The sequence below is a fragment of the Anthonomus grandis genome, chromosome 13 (assembly GCF_022605725.1).
Source record: "Anthonomus grandis grandis chromosome 13, icAntGran1.3, whole genome shotgun sequence".
In the NCBI taxonomy this organism is placed as follows: domain Eukaryota; kingdom Metazoa; phylum Arthropoda; class Insecta; order Coleoptera; family Curculionidae; genus Anthonomus; species Anthonomus grandis.
Genome location: NC_065558.1, coordinates 9807368 through 9826172, shown reverse-complemented (window position 1 = coordinate 9826172; position 18805 = coordinate 9807368). Strand labels below are relative to the sequence as shown.

The 18805-nt window shown below is 31.7% G+C and overlaps 1 protein-coding gene across 1 annotated transcript in view; it reads left to right on the top strand.

Annotated features, from left to right (window-relative positions):
- LOC126743773 (transforming growth factor-beta-induced protein ig-h3) overlaps positions 1–18805 on the top strand; it is a 66531-nt gene that overhangs the window by 41885 nt on the left and 5841 nt on the right. Inside the window, exons 2-5 of the mRNA XM_050450994.1 lie at positions 5171–5429; positions 8946–9253; positions 17350–17559; positions 18335–18554. Of these exons, the coding sequence (XP_050306951.1) occupies positions 5171–5429; positions 8946–9253; positions 17350–17559; positions 18335–18554 (997 nt within the window). The remainder of the gene's footprint in view (positions 1–5170; positions 5430–8945; positions 9254–17349; positions 17560–18334; positions 18555–18805) is intronic.

Genomic DNA, 18805 nt, shown 5'->3' with positions numbered 1-18805 from the left:
ACAAATTATTAGAAAATGCAAAATAAAATTAGTGTAGGATTTAAAATCGCGACTTCTAATTCAAGGCATCAATGCAGATTAATCTAACATTTTTTGTAAGTTTCAGAATGTAAGGAGCAATCAGAATTATGTACTATTGTCATTAAAGCTCCTTATAACTTTTAAAGTTAGTTAAAATTCTAACTAGTTAAGTTATGTGAGTTAAATGAGTTAGAGATTCCACGCATTATGCAACTCTATGTTTGATTCTTTACATGTTTTTCAACTGTCAATAATGTCAATATCAGTATCAATGTAATGGATCTGAAGCTTTAACTTACGCAAGTGTCATTTGGTGAACAATCTTTATGTGAGCACTCAGATGTATTCGTAGTTTTACTATAGTGCAGTAGTATATACACTAGTGTGCCAAGTCAGATTGCACTTATTATTATTCTCTCATATCCTATAGAGTTTCATTTCTTTATATGTATTTCGTAGATTTTGAAAGGTAAACTCCTGCCCTAGCCTTTTAACATCTATAGAACTCGAACAGTTTGATTAAAGTCAATTAAATTTTTATTAGTTTCCTGCTCAACATATTAATTTCCATGACAGATATAAATACGAAACCATAGAAATTGTATGTAAGGAGTTACAGTTTTGATGGTCAATGACAATAATTGACTGGTTTGAGTTTAGGTCCAGCAACCAGTCACTAAGCCAAATAAAGATCCATTAACAAAACTTTACTTTTCCACTTTCCAGTTAATAAAATAGCAATGACAAAGACGTCCAATATATCCCCCTTATCAGATCCAACTCTGTACTAACACAATAAATTCTGGAAAATACTCTATATAGGATTATGTTAACGATAGCTATTATTTCTTACGTATCTTACCGATCCATTTAACTTTTCATTCGGTGTAACGAATCAGATTATGGGGGCACGATCCGTACAGCAGCAGACGGGAAAAGAATGTGATAAAGTTTATATCCCAAATAAATATAGAAATGGGGATTTAATATTAAATTTATTCTGTGGAGGAATGGTTATTTTAAAAGCGTTCTCGGGTTCTCCAGGAAAAAAAGGGTCTGACAGGATTTGAATCTTTTTTTACGTTTAAAATAAAACTGAGTTCACATTGACACGTCTTGGGAATAACGCAAACACGGTTGAACTAGTACTAAATAATTCAACTTCCATGTTTATTAACGCAATTTTAGAGTGACTACAGTTAGAGACCCTTGTTAATTCATTAGTTGAAGCGTCAAGGGATAAGATGGCCCTTTAGTAAAACGTAGGTGCGAGCTACGTGAGTTCCTTTAGTTTCAGAAGCCCGAGGCTATTTAACAACCTTCTCGCTTCACTTAGTTAATTACCGACCCTACAATGAGAGTTTATTAAGTTTTGACTTTATTTCGTAGGCCCGCAGAATAAATAAATAGACTTGATACGAAACTGTTTAGACTTTAATTTTGGACGTTTAGAGGTAGTGGTTTTATTGAGTTGTAACTTTCGAAGTTACGGCAAAGTTAATTTTAGACCTAATATTACAATATTAGGTTTGGTTTACAATATTTGCTCTATTCACAATCACAGTCTCTCGATGATTGTTCCATCTAATTTTAGGCCCATAGCTCTTTTGCTGGTTATGTCCAAAGTTGTCGAGAAATTGGTGAAGAAAAGAATGGTTTAATTTTTGAGCAGATTTAATCTGTTATATCCTAACCAGTTTGGATTCTAGGAAGGGAAATTCACAGGAGATGCTAGGTTTACTCTTCTTAAGCTACACTGATTTCAATGTTCTTTGATGTATCCAAAGCTTCTGATTGTATGGATCACAGAATGCTTGTATCGAAACTAAAGAGATATTGCTTGTGAGCTTCTTTCTTGAAATGTGTCAGTTCATGTTCAGAAGGTCAACTTTGACAATTGTTCCTCGCACGTGCAAGTTCTACTGGAGTTCGGTTTTAGGATCCCAAAATTTTAACACTCTGTTCCTTATATATCTTACAGGCTGCAAGCTTAATATTCAAAAATTATAAAAACGAAATTATAATAGACAATTCTTCTGATACTAGGCTTAGTGAGCTCAGTGAGCAAATTCAAAAAGTCATTCATTTATATGGATAAGAAAATCTTTAACTATATTCCTCTTAAAATTAGATCAATGGACTGTCCTGTTAGATATAATAAAGCTTTAAAGAAAATGTTGGCCTCAAAAACATGATACACCCTGGACAAATATTTTAATGTAGCTATCTGGAATTAATAGTTTACTTCTTCTCTATATAATTAGTTTCTGTCTTATTGGTGATAAGTTTAAATTGAAGGTTGCTGAATTTTCAATGTATTTTATACCCCCTTTTGTGATAATAAAGCTAGTTTTTTGAATTTGAATTTAATCAAAGACTTCGTAAAAATTAATATAAAAGTATGGTACATGCCAGTAATGACTTAAATTCTGGAAGCTAATTTTAAATGACTCTAAATAAAAATAAAAACGTAGTCAAATATCTGGAACACAGTTAAAAATCCCTTCAAAAAATCTGAAATATTCAAGAGATTAGTGTAATTTTCCAAAAATACAGAAAATTACTAGTCTGCATCATGAGAAAATGATAAGAAATTCTAGCAGGAAACTTAATTATCCAAATGGCTGGAAAAATGTTAAAATAACTTTAAAAGTCTTTAATATGCAAGATATTTCTTTATATTTAAAAAAATTAAAATGGCTCCAAATGCCTAGAAGTATAATTGAAAAATCTAAAACTTTTAAGAAATAACTTTAAAGTCCAAATAGAAACTTCAAAAAAGTCTGCAAGCCATGTTCCAATATGCTGAAAATGAATATAAATTTCAGTAGAAAATTTAAATTGGTTGAAGTATGATGAATATCCCTTCAGAAATCTGAAATACTTATATGAAAGATTACGTTAAAATGGCTTAAAATGTCTGCAAATACAGTTGAAAGTCACTTGTTTCTTTAAATATCGGGAATAAACTTAACATGACTTCAAATGCCCGGAAGTATAATTAAAAATGAATCTAAAAGTCTAAAGCTTACAATACAAAAAATGATCATAAATTTCAAAGGGAAACCAAAATGACTTCAAATTCCGGAAGAAAATAATTAAAAATTACTTTAAAGTCTACAACATGCAAATAATGATCAGAAATTTTTGGAGTCAACATAAAATGGCTCTAAATGAAGGGTAATGAAAATGACTTCAAAAGTCTAAGATGTACAAGAAGAGACTTTAAAAATCTAAGTGAAAACTTTAAATAACTTCACAAGACCGAAATATGCTGGACATGAATTTAAATTTCAAGAACAATTTAAAAATTACTTCAAATGCCTAGAATAGCTAAAAATCCCGTCAATAATTTGAAATATACAAAAAATTACATTGATTTGCAGGATAATATTTAAAATGGCTCCAAATGCCCAAAACTGCAGTTGAAAATGACTATAAAAGTTTATAGTATGTAAGATATCTCCTTATACTCCAGGAGGAAAATTCAGTTGACTCCAAATTGACTAAGTATAAAAGTTTTTAAAATTATTTCAGCCTGGAATATGCAAAAAATTACTTGAAATATCGAAGCAAACCTAATCTGAATTCAAATGCCTGGAATATAGTAAAAAATACCCTCAAAACTCTAAATCTTGTAGAAGATAACCTTACCTTTCTAGAGAAACTTAAAGTGACCCCAAATGCCTGGAAATGCAGCTAAAAATTACCTTAAAATTGCTCCAAATTCTTGAAATACAATTAGTTACTTCAAAAAGAGCCAGAAACATATAAGAAATGACTTTAAATTTCATAATGGAACCTAAAATGACCCCATAAGTCTAAAATACTCTCTTGCCAATAGGGAAAGGTCAGGGTGTTTATTAACCCTTTCAATTTAAAAACAAAAAAACGACTTATTAAGTGTCACAAACAAAAGCAGAATGAACATCGCGAAATAAAATTAGTCAAAATCGGACAAAGTAACTAACAGACTGTAAAGAGTAAAATTAATTAAGTTTTATGCAAACATAATTACAAATTAATTAAGTTATGACAGCGTTACTCCCTACCTTCCCTTGCCTGCAATAATTTTACTTTGTGTTTTATTGTATAAACTGTTTGTGTCTGTTTCGCAACAGGAGCGGAGAAAATCTTTTGATAATAGCATCTTTTATGCTTACGACGGGATTTCAAATATCATCTTTATATTTGTTTTATTTTATTTTACAATTCCGCTGCAATACCGCTTTCGAAAAGATAATTCAATTTTAGAAATTATTTTATGTAGTTGTTCTATGTTATTACAACACATTCTGGTTGAATTCTTTAAGGGGTTTCTTAACCAGGAAATAGTGAAAGGAGATATAGCCTTCTATTCTTTTTGAGTTTTTAATAGTTTTTGATCGGAATCTCAGTTAGATTTATTTACGAATCTTTATCTCCAAATATATTTTGATTTGTTCTCATTTATTTTCAGTTTATCTTCTAATTCTAAGGAGGATGCTTCTCAATTGCAAGTAAGTTAGCTCCAGAGTATTCGCATCTGGTTAAATTCTAACCTCATAGGAGGTGAAAATCCTTTAGTCGGAATCCCTTTGCCTTTGGACTTGTGCAATGTATTTTTCTACACAAAACTTAATATTACAACCTACATTTTAGTTTTTAGTCAACTTTTCATCCCTTTTTATTACTAAAATACATCTATTTAAGCAACCCAATGGAACCCAGCCCCTCGCTCTAAATTATTCATGCTAAAATATCATATAATAAAATTCCCAATAATATCCCTATTGTCTGCCTGGGCCCTTCTTCATTCTGCGGCCACTTTAGCATGTACATGTCCATCTATTGATTGAACACCAACGTTCGTTCGGGCAGGAGCCGTGGTCAGATAATTACCGTAATTAGTTTGAGCTGTATTACCGAGCAAAAACTTTTGAGGCCGCAGGACAGGTCGAAAATTTGCATCGAAACACCATTAAAAGCTCTAACGATTCTATTAGGTACTTTTTTTTTAGTAATGACGGTTTATGAATATTGCATGAAAATGTAGATGGAATGAGGGTTTTTTTTAATCTTTTTAATGGAGGGCATATGATACCAACAAAAAAAATTTAATAAAGGTAATGTGATTTTAAAGCACTGATAATAGTATTTTTTGTTACAGACAAACCTTTCACGATATTTGCTCCGAAAAACTCGCCGTTTAATAGAGCCGAGAGTCTACTACAACAGCCGGAGCTGGTTAAAAAACTCCTCTTGGATCATGTGATACTTGGTACGAAACTGGACCTGACAAATATGGTCTCAGATGCCACCTTGGCATCTTTAGGGAGTCGTAATATTACTCTGAACTTGGGGAAAGGCGGAAACGTCACTGCGAATAATGTTACTGTGTTGGAGAAGAATATTGAAGTACCTAATGGGTAAGCAATTAATTCATTCACTTGTATTCATCTATAGAAAATGACTCTATGAATCTACGTTAAATAACTCTTTCAGGTTTTAAATCAAGGTTTTGATAAAGGAGTATTGCAAAACCAAAAATATTTTTTAGATCATTGTGCTGAATATATCGGTTGTCTTGGTTCACCTATTTTCAACTTCTTTTGCAGACTTTTAGACTTTACCTTATATGAACATATTCTAAAAAAGCATTTCCTGCTAGATTTTTAATTGTGCTTTTAATCCTTCTATTTTTGTACTTAAATATAGTAAGACACTTTTTTATCTGAAATCTTTACTTTCTACATTTTCTTCATATATTATTGACATGGTTTCTTAGCAGTGCTTAACTCAGTATATTTTTGAAATTTTTTATCTATTGTCTTCTTCTTCTTGGCATTTTTAAAATTTTTTTTTCTTCATCGTTTCAAAGATCACTTGACAATTCTTTTAGTCACACAGACATTTTTCTCATTTTACATCTTACACTGCGACAATCAACTTATCTACTTTTATCTTCTTCTAACTTTCAGCAAAAGTTGTATCATTTCTAAGTATCATTAAACTCTATCTTACTCTTTTCATAGAAAACCTTATTCTTACTATATTTTTCTTTTCTTCTCGCCAATTTTTTCTTCTACTAACAAAAATTTCACCTCTAACTGTTTAGATGCCTACTCGCTCTCTCTTTTTATCATTTTTCTGCTATAAGCATCAAGTTTTTTGCTTCTATTTTCTTTATTTTATCAGATGTCGTACCATTTTTAAACACCAATAAATCATCAGAAATATAATTTTTAAGATGTACACTTTTATGCTTTTCTTGGTTTTTATCTCCAAATTTCAAAGAATAACTTACTCTTTATTTTCATCTCGACAATGTTCTTCTTTAATATTCTTTTTATCATCAATACTTGTAACTGTAACTACTGTACCTATATCCATCGTCAGTATATCTCATTATTATAAAAGCTATTTTTAAATTGCCAATACTGATTTGTCTTAAGTTTCTGATTCAAACAAACGTCTTCTTGAATGTGCAAGGAGTTTAAATTAAGCTATCTAATAATTAATTCATTCTATATGCAAATGAAAGCAGTATTTGGGAACAATGGTTCTATAGGCACCCTTCCACGTTTTTTCACTCAAACTCTCCTTATTTTATCTGACTCATTAGACTCCTTTAGGGAAGTTTTTGTCATTGTAACCAAATTGAGACCGATCTGTCTAGTTGCTTTTCTTCTTTCTTTATTTGTTGTCCTTGCTGTATAGGGCGAACGGAGGACTGAACGGTAAGTTCTTAAGAAAAAAAGTTCTTTTGGATTCAAAGAGATTAACAAAATATTGATACAAATATTACATCGTTTCAAAAAGCACTGTACGTACGACGATTTTTTTTCTCCTCTATCTTACATTCTGTAGAAGTTATCAGTGTAACCTAGTGTTATCATTTATTTTTCTACTACGACCATCAACTTCTCTGTTTCTATCTTTTAAGCATCATTGAACTCTACCTTGCTCTCTTCATAGAATTCCTTATTCTTGCTGTGTTTTTCTGTACTTCTCGGCAATTTTTTCTTCTACTAGCAAATATTTCATCTCTAGCTGTCTCTATTTATAGTTTTTTTCTCAACATTTCAACAGAAGTCATAGAATTTTTAAACATCAATAAATCATTTGAAATATCTCCTTAAAGGTATTCAGTTTCATGCTTATCTTGGTTTTTGTTTTATTTGTTCACAGGATTTTATAAAATAACTTACTGTTTATTTTCTCCTCGACAAAGTTCTTCTTTAATCTTCTTTTTATCATCAGGACTTGTAACTACTATGCTTATATTCAATATCTCTTAAATTCATGAATCAAATAAGTATCTTCTTGATTGGAGGAGTTTAGGCTAAGCTATCTAATCCATGGAATTAATTTATCCTATGTCTGAATAGAAGCAATATTTAGAAGCAGTACCCTGCTCGTCCTATAGGCACTTTTCTACGTTTCTTCACAGAAACTTTTTTTGTTTTTATTTCCTGGAAACCATGTGAAATAACAATACAAAGATCATCAGATTTCTTCAGGACAAGCTCTCCTCGTCATTGTAATACCAATTTCAAACAAGGAACTCTGGCTACTGGGTTTATTCATTGGGCCTATTTTTTAATGTTAAGCGAACGGAGAACTAAACTTATTACTTCTAAGCAGCATTGAACTCTATTCTCGTCACAGGATTCCTTATTCTGACTTCTTACTATAATTTTATTTCAGTAACAAACATTTAATCTTCAACTTTATTAGTTGTCACACGATTTTTGGAATTTTCTTTTTTTTTTAGCATTAGGACTGTAACAACAACATTCTCTAGCTATCGTTGTTTTTATTTCTTGGAAAGCATTGGAAATAGCAATAGGAAAAGGTCTGACTCATTAGACTCCTTCAGGACAAGTTCACCTCGTCATTGTAGTTCCAATTCCGATCAAGGAAGTCACTCATATCCTCTTATCTTCTCTCTCCTTTTTTCATATCTAATATCTTCTAATAGAGCTACCAGGTTACTTCTTAGACTGCTGGGTTGATTCATTGAGCCTATTTTATAATGTTAAGCGGACGGAGAACTGAACGGTGCCAAAGGAGGGAAAAAAGTAAACTCAAAGTCCAAGTCTCTTAAATCAGCATCTATTAAAGGTTATGCGTTTCGCCGCATTAGGGCATCATCAGACCTATCGAAATACAAAAACCACACACTGACTCACACTCAGTATAATATAATATTCAGAGTCAATAACGATACACGATGGTGTAAACGTATTTTATTTTATATTTTTTTATTTATGTTAGTGTAAGTCAGTGTGTGGTTTTTGTATTTCGATAGGTCTGATGATGCCCTAATGCGGCGTGAAACGCGTAACTTTTAGTAGACGCTGATTTATGAGACTTGGACTTTGAGTTTACTTTTTTCCCTCCTTTGGTCATATACTTAAGTCTCTTTGAGAGTAATGGATGATTATTTTGAATGAACGGTGCCAGCCAAGTAATTTTAAATGTTTTGAACAACGACAGGAGACAAATTATTGGTAACAGATTTTGAAGTTTGAAGATAATCTGGTCATAAGTAGTAATATTGTATGATATGTGTCAGTCAACAATCAGAATTTTTTTGGCGTCATCTTAGTTATCTTGTATGCGACTATCATATACTTGAGAAATGTGATCTGACATTCTTTTGAATGGAAGGGAAAAATTAAATAATTATCGAAATATTGATAAGTAGAAAATGTATAGCGAAATATCTTTTGTTTGTAATTACATTATTATTCAATACCTAACAATCAATATACAATACACGAAAAGCAATATAGAGTTAGACCGACCGCACCCAAAAAACCATTCCAATACCAACCCTTTTTACCATCCCCCCACATTTACTCGGTTCAATTATCCTTCCATTCGTCACCCACCCCTTTCACTTCAATCCAATAACGTTTTATTTATCTAAATTGCAGGATTCTCGTTATCGTCGACAGCTATCTATTTCCAGACGAGGATCCCTTAACGAGAAACGTAACAGACCCTAAGCGGGAACAGGAGAAGCCGTTAACGTCCAGCAGGACCCACGCGCCACCAGAACAAAGTGGGAAACAACAGGAGCAGGCAAATGTCGGACCGGGTTTGACCGTCCCGACTAAAAAGAATCAATCGAACACGTCGTTCGTGGAGAACGTGATGGAAGTGCTGTCATACCTAAAAAGTCGAGTGAGGGTTTTCCAACATTTCGTATCCAGGTCGAATGTTTCCGGGCTACTTAAAGAAGGTCGGTATTTTATCTTTTAATGATGTTGAGTCTTGGCCCTTTAGAGCGTCCTGTAATCGCTAAAGGTTTAGAGGTAAAGAAGTTAAACAGAATATTTTTATTTTTGAGCATGAAAGCTTGCTTGGTTGATGCGATACACGAATTTTGTACTCTTTGTATTCTGTTTTTTCTATATTAAGGCAATGCCTGTAAACAGGTGCACAATTAAAGTTTCACATAAAATTTTTTTAATAGTAATACTCAAGCAATCGCGATGAGGATATAAAAGTTTCAAGGCACCATAGGCTTTTTGAATGTTTAGTGTAACGTGTTCGTGAAATCGCAACTTCTGATCCAAAATTAAGCCTAAATTTTCGAAACTGTTAATGCCTGATTCTTCTATGATTTCGCAATTTTTTTTGTAATTAAAAATTTTTTAGAATTTAATGTTGAAAAAATGCTCAGCTGACAGCTGTGTAATAACCTGAAGATTTCTATTAATTACTTCGATGTTATTTAACCTACTATCAACAGGGAAAGAAAAGTAAAACTAGGAGTCGTTGGCATAAACATGAGTCACGCACGCACCTCCAAAACTGACTAGTGTAAAAAGTGAATGATGGCCAGAAGACCGATAGTAACCTCACTGATACATCTCCAGGAAAAGACAAGTTATTGCTTTCGGTCAAATGTGATTTAAGAAATTAGAGAGATTCTGGACTTGTACCACACAATTTTAAAATTGCTAATAGGGTTAAATGGTTAATCGTGTCAAACGCTTTACTGAAGTCCAATAAAAAGAAAGAAAGTTACAAGTTACAAGGTAAAAAAAAACAAAACAAAAATACAATTTCAAAAATTGACAAAACAATGAACAAAATTAAACACAAGAAGACAAAACTTTTTGAACATACTTGAATTAAAGATAACTAAATAAAACAATCAATTACTAAATAAAGGTAAGCTTGTTGACAAAACTAGAGAAGAAAAAAGGAAAAAAAAACTTTCTAACATGTCCAAGGCTAAAACCTATCATTAAAAAAGTCATCCAGGTTATAATATGCCTTAGCCAATAAAAGCGTCTTTAATTCTCTTTTAAATTTCTTAACACCCGATATATGTCTAACACATAAAGGGACATGATTGTAATTTTTTTGCAAGAATCTCTTAACTTAGCAGAACACAGGTATCTAACTGCTTTTTTTTGAATAACAAAGACAATGTTAAGTAGCCCCTTATTGGTTAAACCCCAAAAAGGCAAGCCATACCGAATATGAGATTCAATAAGTGAAAAGTACACTGAACGTGCAACCACCCCTCCCAGCTCTTGTTTTGCCATTCTTACTGCAAAACATCCAGAAGATAATTGCCCAGCTAAATGTAAAATATGATCTTCAAACCCAAGGCGACCATCAATGGTAATTCCTAGGAACTTGCAGCACTCTTTATTCTGCAAGAGGGAATTTTCGTCAAACATCAGACCCTGAACATCGAACTTAAACCCCATAATAGACGTCTTTCTTACATTAAACACGAGCCTGTTTGAAGCACACCACCGTGATAAAATCTGAAGGTCTTCAAGGATACAAGTCTTAATATAATCAGAATTTTTATGACTCCATAGTATGGTGGTATCATCAGCAAACTGAACCACCTTGCCCTGCAGTTTCAATGAACTCAAGTCATCCACATACAGTAAAATTAACAGTGGTCCCAACACTGAACCCTGGGGAACGCCGCATTTTCGGGATCTAGAAGCAGACAAACGCCCAGACACTGTAACCTTCTGAGTACGATTTGATAGATAGGACTCAAGCCATCGCAACGCTACGCCCCTAAAACCATATTTATCTTACCAAGCAAACCATTCTTAGGTAACAATATTTCATGATCCACACAGTCAAATGCTTTGGATAGATCACAAAACACTGCCGCCGATGACTCTCCAGACCTCAAGGACACATAGACGCTCTCCAAAAAGCTATACAGTACACTCTAATAATACAGTACAATTTCGATTAATAACTTGAAATATCTCATCAGTTATATGTGAAAGTACTATAGTGCAACTAAATCCAGTTTGAAACTCCGACCAAGTAGGCGGTAAAATGTGAATTTTATTTAATTAAGTATTTAGCTGTTTAGACATTATTTTTTTCAGTCAGCTTTGAAAGTCTGTCAAGAATACTTTGATTCTTTTTAGACACTTGAGGTCTAAACTGCCTGAATGAATAAAATTCATAATTTCTTCCAGGTAGTTGGGGTCATTCTATCAGAATATCTTCAGCCTTCTTAAGGTCTTGTTTAGATTTCATCTTCTATTTCAACTGCCTGAGAAAATAAAATTATTGATTTATTCCAGACAGTTGAGGGAATTTTATCAGAAGACATGCAGTATTCTTAAGATTTCGTTGAAATTCCATCTTTTGTTTCAACTGTCTAAGCGAATAAAATTAATAAGATCTTAAGTCTTCCTAAAGTTTTGTTAAAATTCCATCTTCTATTTCAACTGTCTGAATAAATGAAATTATTGTTTCTTTCCAGACAATTGAGGCCATTTTATCAAAAGATCTTCATCATTGCATTATTTAATTTTCTGCTTTAACTGCCTGGACGAACGAATGCAATTAATGATTCCTTCCAGGCAGTTGAGTATTATCAAAAGATCTTCATAAGGCTGCATTAAAACTCCATCTTCTATTTCAAACTATTGGACAAATGAAATTATTGATTCTTTCCAAACAGTTGAGATTATTTTACTAGAAGATCTTCAGTCCTCTTAAGATTTCGTTGAGATTCCATCTTAAACAGACCCCTGACAGTTTTGGGGTGAATTTTAAGTAAGCCTAATGTTTTTTATTTGTTAATATCTCGAGAACCATCGTTTTTTTACTTAGATCATTTTATAGTTTTCATTGCTTATGAGTTGCTTCATTCTTTTCAGTATTATCGATGACACCCTGTATATAATAACAAGCTTCTGCTAGTACAATAAATTAGGACACTACTTTGGACTTCTTAGGTAAAATTGATTTATTATTTATAATTGCAACTATTATTTCATATCATAATCCTTAAGCAAATCAAACTATTCAGAAAGTCTAGTCTAGTTTTTCTGCTTTTAAAACATCCATTTTCTAAAAAAAAACCAAAATGGTTAGAGTTGGCTGTTTTCAAAATGCTTCGTTTCCCACAAATTCTAAAATCCATCCTATCTTGACTTTTGTTGTGAGATGTTGCATCTATTAGTTAAATTTCGAAAAAACAAAATTTTTAATTATTGAATTTTATACCCGGAGGTACTCGAACAATAAAAAATCCCAAATTTTTGAAAACGATATATTTTGATAAAAATGATGACATGTTATTCTTTTAAAGTATATATATCAGGTCATCCAGAAGATCATATCTCCTATATTTAAAACCAATTTTGCCGGAAATATAGTAACTTGATATTCTCCATAAGTTCTATTCTAACCTAGTAATTTTGATGTGACCGTGAAATGTTGAAGAATCGCTATGCCTGAAAGTTTTTGAAAAATATACCTAGTATGATTTGTAAGACGATTGTACGATATTTTCAAAATATTGATCTTCATTCCAAAACTCCCTCAGATGTTCTCTACTTCTAATATAACGTAGTGCCTTTTCGTAGTGTATTTAGAAATTTTAGCAAAAAAATATTATTATAAGAAAAAATATTAAAATTAATTTTCATAGGCCATAACTCTGCAAATTATTGGACTATTATTGAATTTTTAAAACAACAAAATTAGATTGTGGTTTTAAAATTGTTTTTCCAAAAGAAAATAAATAAATTTAAAAAAAAATAATAAACTTATTTGAGAAAAAAAGAGAATATCCACAGAACCAATAATTGCAAAAATTTTAAAAAAACTCATAGTTATTTTCGTTATTTTTAAATTTTTTATTGATATTCTCTTTTTTGCTCCGTCTGGTTACTCAAGCAAGTACTCTTTCCTTGTCTTCTTCCATTTGCTTTGAATTTTCTAATTACATCACAGTATATTCCACTTTGTTTTGCTTTTATGTTTTTATTGTGTTGGCAAACTATCCTGAAAGTTTGTAAGATATTTTCTCATCATTAATTATTATTAAAAATATTTGGATTCAAATTTAAAAAAAAATTAAAAACCCGTTGTTCCCAAAATTTAAAAGCAAACCTGCCCCTAAATTGGTCGCTATTATTTTTTGCAGCGACAATTTAAAAACTCATTTGGTTGGAAGAGTCGGAATAAACAAATCGGTAACAAGCCATCAGTAGCTTTGATAACCCTTTTGCGCAATTTTAATGACAATTTTCGCAATCTAGCTTTTAATTTGTATTTTAATGAGGTAAAGTAATTGTTTGTGTTGGGAACTTCAAAGAAATATGAATATTGCCCCAATAATAAGCCTTATAAACCAAAAAAAATAAATATTTCAAATAAATAGGTATATATTATCGCATAACTTAATGTGGCACGATACACGATTTGCCTTTTTTCAATTATTGGTTTAATTATAATAAGAGAAACAGTTAGTTACAAACTTCAATACACCTATTTGAGGGACATATTGGAGTTCACCCCTATTGTGTTTTTTCCTTGTAACAAAAATCCTAAAAGAAAAATGATGTACAAAAGTCCGGTCCCGCTGTATATCTTTTTGATTATCCTGCGAACCATAAAAGACAACCTTTGACGTTTTTCTTGTAGTTGTTCAGTATAACGAGGGCATGTTAAAAAAACGTTAAGAGGTCCTTAGAAAAACTTCCCTGCCGTTGTAGCCACATGGTCACAATATAAAAATAATATTTTTCCCTTCCGTCTACTGATTTATAAAGGTTTTTATTACCTACAATAGGATTTTCTTCGGTCGTTGTTAGGAACGGAAGAGAATGGGGGAGGAGGATAAGTTGTTATTATACTGACTGAGATAAATTTTAGAATATTGTTTTTTGTAAAAATAAAAAAAAACGTTTTATAGTAAATTACTCTTTTTGCAATTCTTTTATTAAATTTAACAAAGATTAAAAGTACGGGCTCTGTTTGGCGCAGAAAATATGGAAAAATAAATAAATATATACCATTTTTTATTAAGTTATACTTTTACAAAAATTGATGCATTTGCCTAATTAATTAATATATAATGTTCTTGAGACACCATATATTCTAAACTGAAGTACCAGCATTTGTAATAAACCTTACGAGACTTTTAGGTCAAGTATTATTAAACTACTTTATAAAAGTTATTGGGAATCGAAAAAAAATCATATTTGTTATGACCCAAATTATGAAAGAAAATTCGGTTTTAGATTTTCTGACACGATTTTTCCATCTTAGGCTCAAGAATTATTAATGACCTTAAAGTGTCTTCTATTTTTCGATAAAATAACCCACTTTAAATACATAAATCGCAATAAAATGTTGCTTACCATAGAGACTAAGCTAAAAACAATTTAAAAAATGGCCTATACTCTGTAGTCAGGAACTTTGATTAAAAAAATACAAAAAGCTTGTGATTAATCATATATTTTTCATTATTTAATACAAACAAAAAAAGTTTCTTATTTAGAACAAAGCTGTCTTTATATACATTTAGGCCATTTAAAAAACCATTAATATGATAAATTACCCTAAAGTGATCGCCAGAACTTTCAACTTTGAGGTAGTGTGTCATTATTTATTTAAACTCTTTTTATATTACTTTATTTCTTGTCCTTGTTTTTTCATATAATAAATCGTTAAGGAAAGTATAGGATTTTAAATAAAATCACTTTTCTTTAAAAAATGTTTAAAAAATTCAAGGACAAGCTCCATTCAATAAATCAAATCTCCTCTAATGGCTTTAACCTGTAGAGGCTTTGATCAAATCAATATCTATCTTATACCAGTGCCGAACAGTCAATATTTGTGCACTTATCTTATTTAGTAATTGAGTAAGCAGTAAATCAAGTAAATAAAATATATATAAATATATATATAGAATATATAGAAAAACAAATGTGGGAACGTTTTTCACCCTATGGTTTTTACTTACGTTTCAAGTAGAGAATAAAAAAAAACATAGATCATATCGAATTAAGCTATGCACAAATTTTCATATATTTTTGCCATTTGTTGGAAAAATTGAGGAATATTAAGGCAAGAATTCATGGTCATCGAACAAATTAATCATGTTTTATTTCTCGATTAATAGTTTAATCTCTTATTTTTTTAATTTAACAAGTAAATAATACTTCCCCTTCTTTACTGACCATTTCCTCAAAAATGGCAATACCTTTTTTCATAGCCAATTATTTTGATAATTTACGTTGGTTGGCTGCAAGAGGGTAAATTTAAGGATGCATGTACATAGACGATAATCTTATACAATATGCTTCCAACTATTGGTACTGAAGTTCTAACACCTTTTATAGTTCATTATGCAAACTTAAAAGCAATGCATTTTCTGTGTGTCTCCCTTAGTACAATACAAAACAATAAATTTAAAAAATAAGCAAAATTTGTATCATATCACATTAAGTTATGCCAAATTTTAAAGCTTAATGTTAATTTTTGTTTGTACAGTATATTACTGGGACAGATTTCTTATTCCTTTAAGTTTAAAACACCACCAATTCGCCTCATTAAAATACAAATTAAATGCCAAATTGCAAAAATTTGCAAACAAAAAGAGTATCAAAAATACTGATGGCTCGGTACCGATTTATTTATTCTGACTTTTTCAAACAAATGAGTTTTTAAATTTTTGCTTTTAATTTTGGGAACGGATTGTCTAAATTTGTATGTGTTTTTTTCCAATTTATACCCCAAGATTTTTTAATTATTTTGTGTAAAATGGTACAAAAAAATTGCTTAAAGGGCCAGTCAAATAAGTTGTAAATCAATTAGTAGTTTCACTATTAAAAATCGCTTCGATAAGTTAAATTAGTCGTTAAAATCAACTCATGGTGGTGTTAACATTCTTAAATTAGCAGCTACGTTCAACATTATTTAATTTTGGCAAATCAAATTTAACTGACAAGTATTACCCTTAGTTTTTCTGCTTGTCTACGTACGGAACATACCAAAAAATATTTTTTTGTTATCGAAAAGACATTTCTTAATAAACAAAAGTTTTATGAAGCCATGATTTTAAGAAAACGTCAAACCTCCTTGTTATGGGTCTAAGTAGTCTTTAGCCTTTTTGCAGCTTGAAATTGGAATAACCACAAACTAAAAAAAATTATTTTAATGCGGTTTTCTGTTGTGTATTGACAAATAATCGCAAATTTTAATAACATAAGTATTAGTAAACCAGTAATTTATTATCAAGGGCAATAAATATTTAACTTCTGAAAACCGCTTTCCGAAAATTTAATTTTTTTTTGAAAAGTATATTAGTATGTGATATCGTTTAAGGTATAAAAAATAATATCAAAATTAATGGGTGATATGCTGAAAATTTAGTTGCGGTTATTTAGTCAAGTTGCGGTACCTCAAGAAAATATATTGAGTCCACTTCTATTCACGATTTATACTTCAAAAATGACTTCATGCATGGAAAGCTGTGAATACCATTTTTTACGCGGATGATAGGCAATCATTCTGTTTATTTCCTATAAGCAACCTAAAACGAACTACTCAGTCCAGACCATCATCTTATCTACTGCTTTTCAGTTTTCGCAATTTGAGAAATGTCGTTGGAAGTAAAACTGGCAATTTTACTGAGACATCCAAGCTCTTGGGCTTAATTGTCCAGAGCTTCAATTTTGAGAGCATGTTCTGCCACTTTCTTGGTTATCCCACTTTTCTATGTAGCAATAATCGTATTTAACTTAAAGATATTGGAATTTAAATAAATATAAATATAGAAAAAATGTATTGTAAAATTAAATGTTTTTTTGCTTTCTTCTTTTGTATTTACAGTATCTGGGCTTTATCCATTTGTCTGCTTAGACCTGATAAATCCTACCTAAGCTGATATATTATTCATCGGTCAACCACACTATTGCTTGAACATTACTCCTAATAAAAGGCCAAGATTTCAAAGTAACGAGAGATAAACGGCGACTATCTCTGCTACTACTATAAAATTTAAAGCCAAGTTAAACCGTTCCCGTTTTATTTCAGGAGAGGAGTACACTGTATTCGTCCCAACGGACCACGCTTTCCAACGATGGCATCCCATAGACTGGGGGTTTTATCCCTTTAGCGTGCCAGAGTTCACCGAAAGTGTCATAGTTAATCATTTCGTAAAAGGGCGACTTAAGCAGGAGAACATTAAGGATGGTCAAGTGGTTCAGACGCTCGGGGGAAAGGATATCAACTTTAAGAGGACTCGTAGGTATTTTTCCCTTTTATACGTGTCGATTTTCATCTGTCTGAATTAATATTCATTTAGTTAACCCATATTACATTATCATTACTTCCCCTAAACCGAATTAAAGTGCCAGGGCCTGTCAGGCTTATAAACCTGTGGGAATTTTGGTAGTTAGGCCCGGGGCATTAACTTGAAATAATGAAATTATAAGCCTGTGATACAGAATAATACTAGAATAATACCGAGCTAGTTTAACATGTAATCTGTTTAGGTCAGTTGATGTTATCTGAACCAACAACATATTACTCGCGGAAATACGGCTTTGTGTTGACACAAAGCACCCAAAGAGGCTTTTATGTAAAAATAGATAACTAGTGTTTTTGAACATATAAAGTATAATAATATGGCTTTAATGTTTTTATATGTTACATATTATAATAATGAAAGTTGTAGATCTGATCTTCCTTTTTTTGTTAATAATACAAATCCATGTACTTAACTTAAAGCATTGTCAATAAATTTAGCATGCTAACGGTAACTTAATAACAAAAATTTTGTAAAATGTACTAATCCATTGTTTCCAATAGTTACCATGATGTGTAGTTATTGGTTTCTTTTGTAGCCATCTGTTTGTCTGCCGTTTGTTGCCAGCTTTCTTACTCGAAATATATTTCCAACATCAGCTGGCTGACATTTTAGAATGACCCTCATGTTGACGGAACTTTCCGCCCTTTAATACCCACACCCCCGATAAAAGTGTTAGTAATTGATTTGAAACCTACTCAATATTTACAGCAAGCCTGACAGTAAATGGCGCGGCGGTAGTAAAAGGTGACACCCCGGTGGAAAAAGGCAACATAATGTTCATCGGCGAAGTGCTCTTCGTCAGCGAATCGGTCGTCTCGAAATTGCATCAGCAGCACCGGGATAAAGAAACGCCACCTCTGCTTGCATTCCCTTGGTTCGGGGCCCAGTTCTTGTCTCATGCCTTTTTGGCCCTCGAAAGGGATAAACGGTGAGTATCTATTTGTCGTTTTGCATAATCGAATTTCGGGCACCTGTTGGAACGTTTTTATAGTCTGGCTGCTGGGATTTTTAGGGAGTATAGTTTCATTGATTCAAGAAGGGAATGGGATCGCAAGTATTTGATTTTTATTTTTAAAGAAACTACAATTGTGATATTTCATATTCGACCCCCAGTATGGGGATCTCGGAATCTATAAACTGGGCCAAAGTTAAGAATTTCGGAGCTTAAAAAAAATTAAA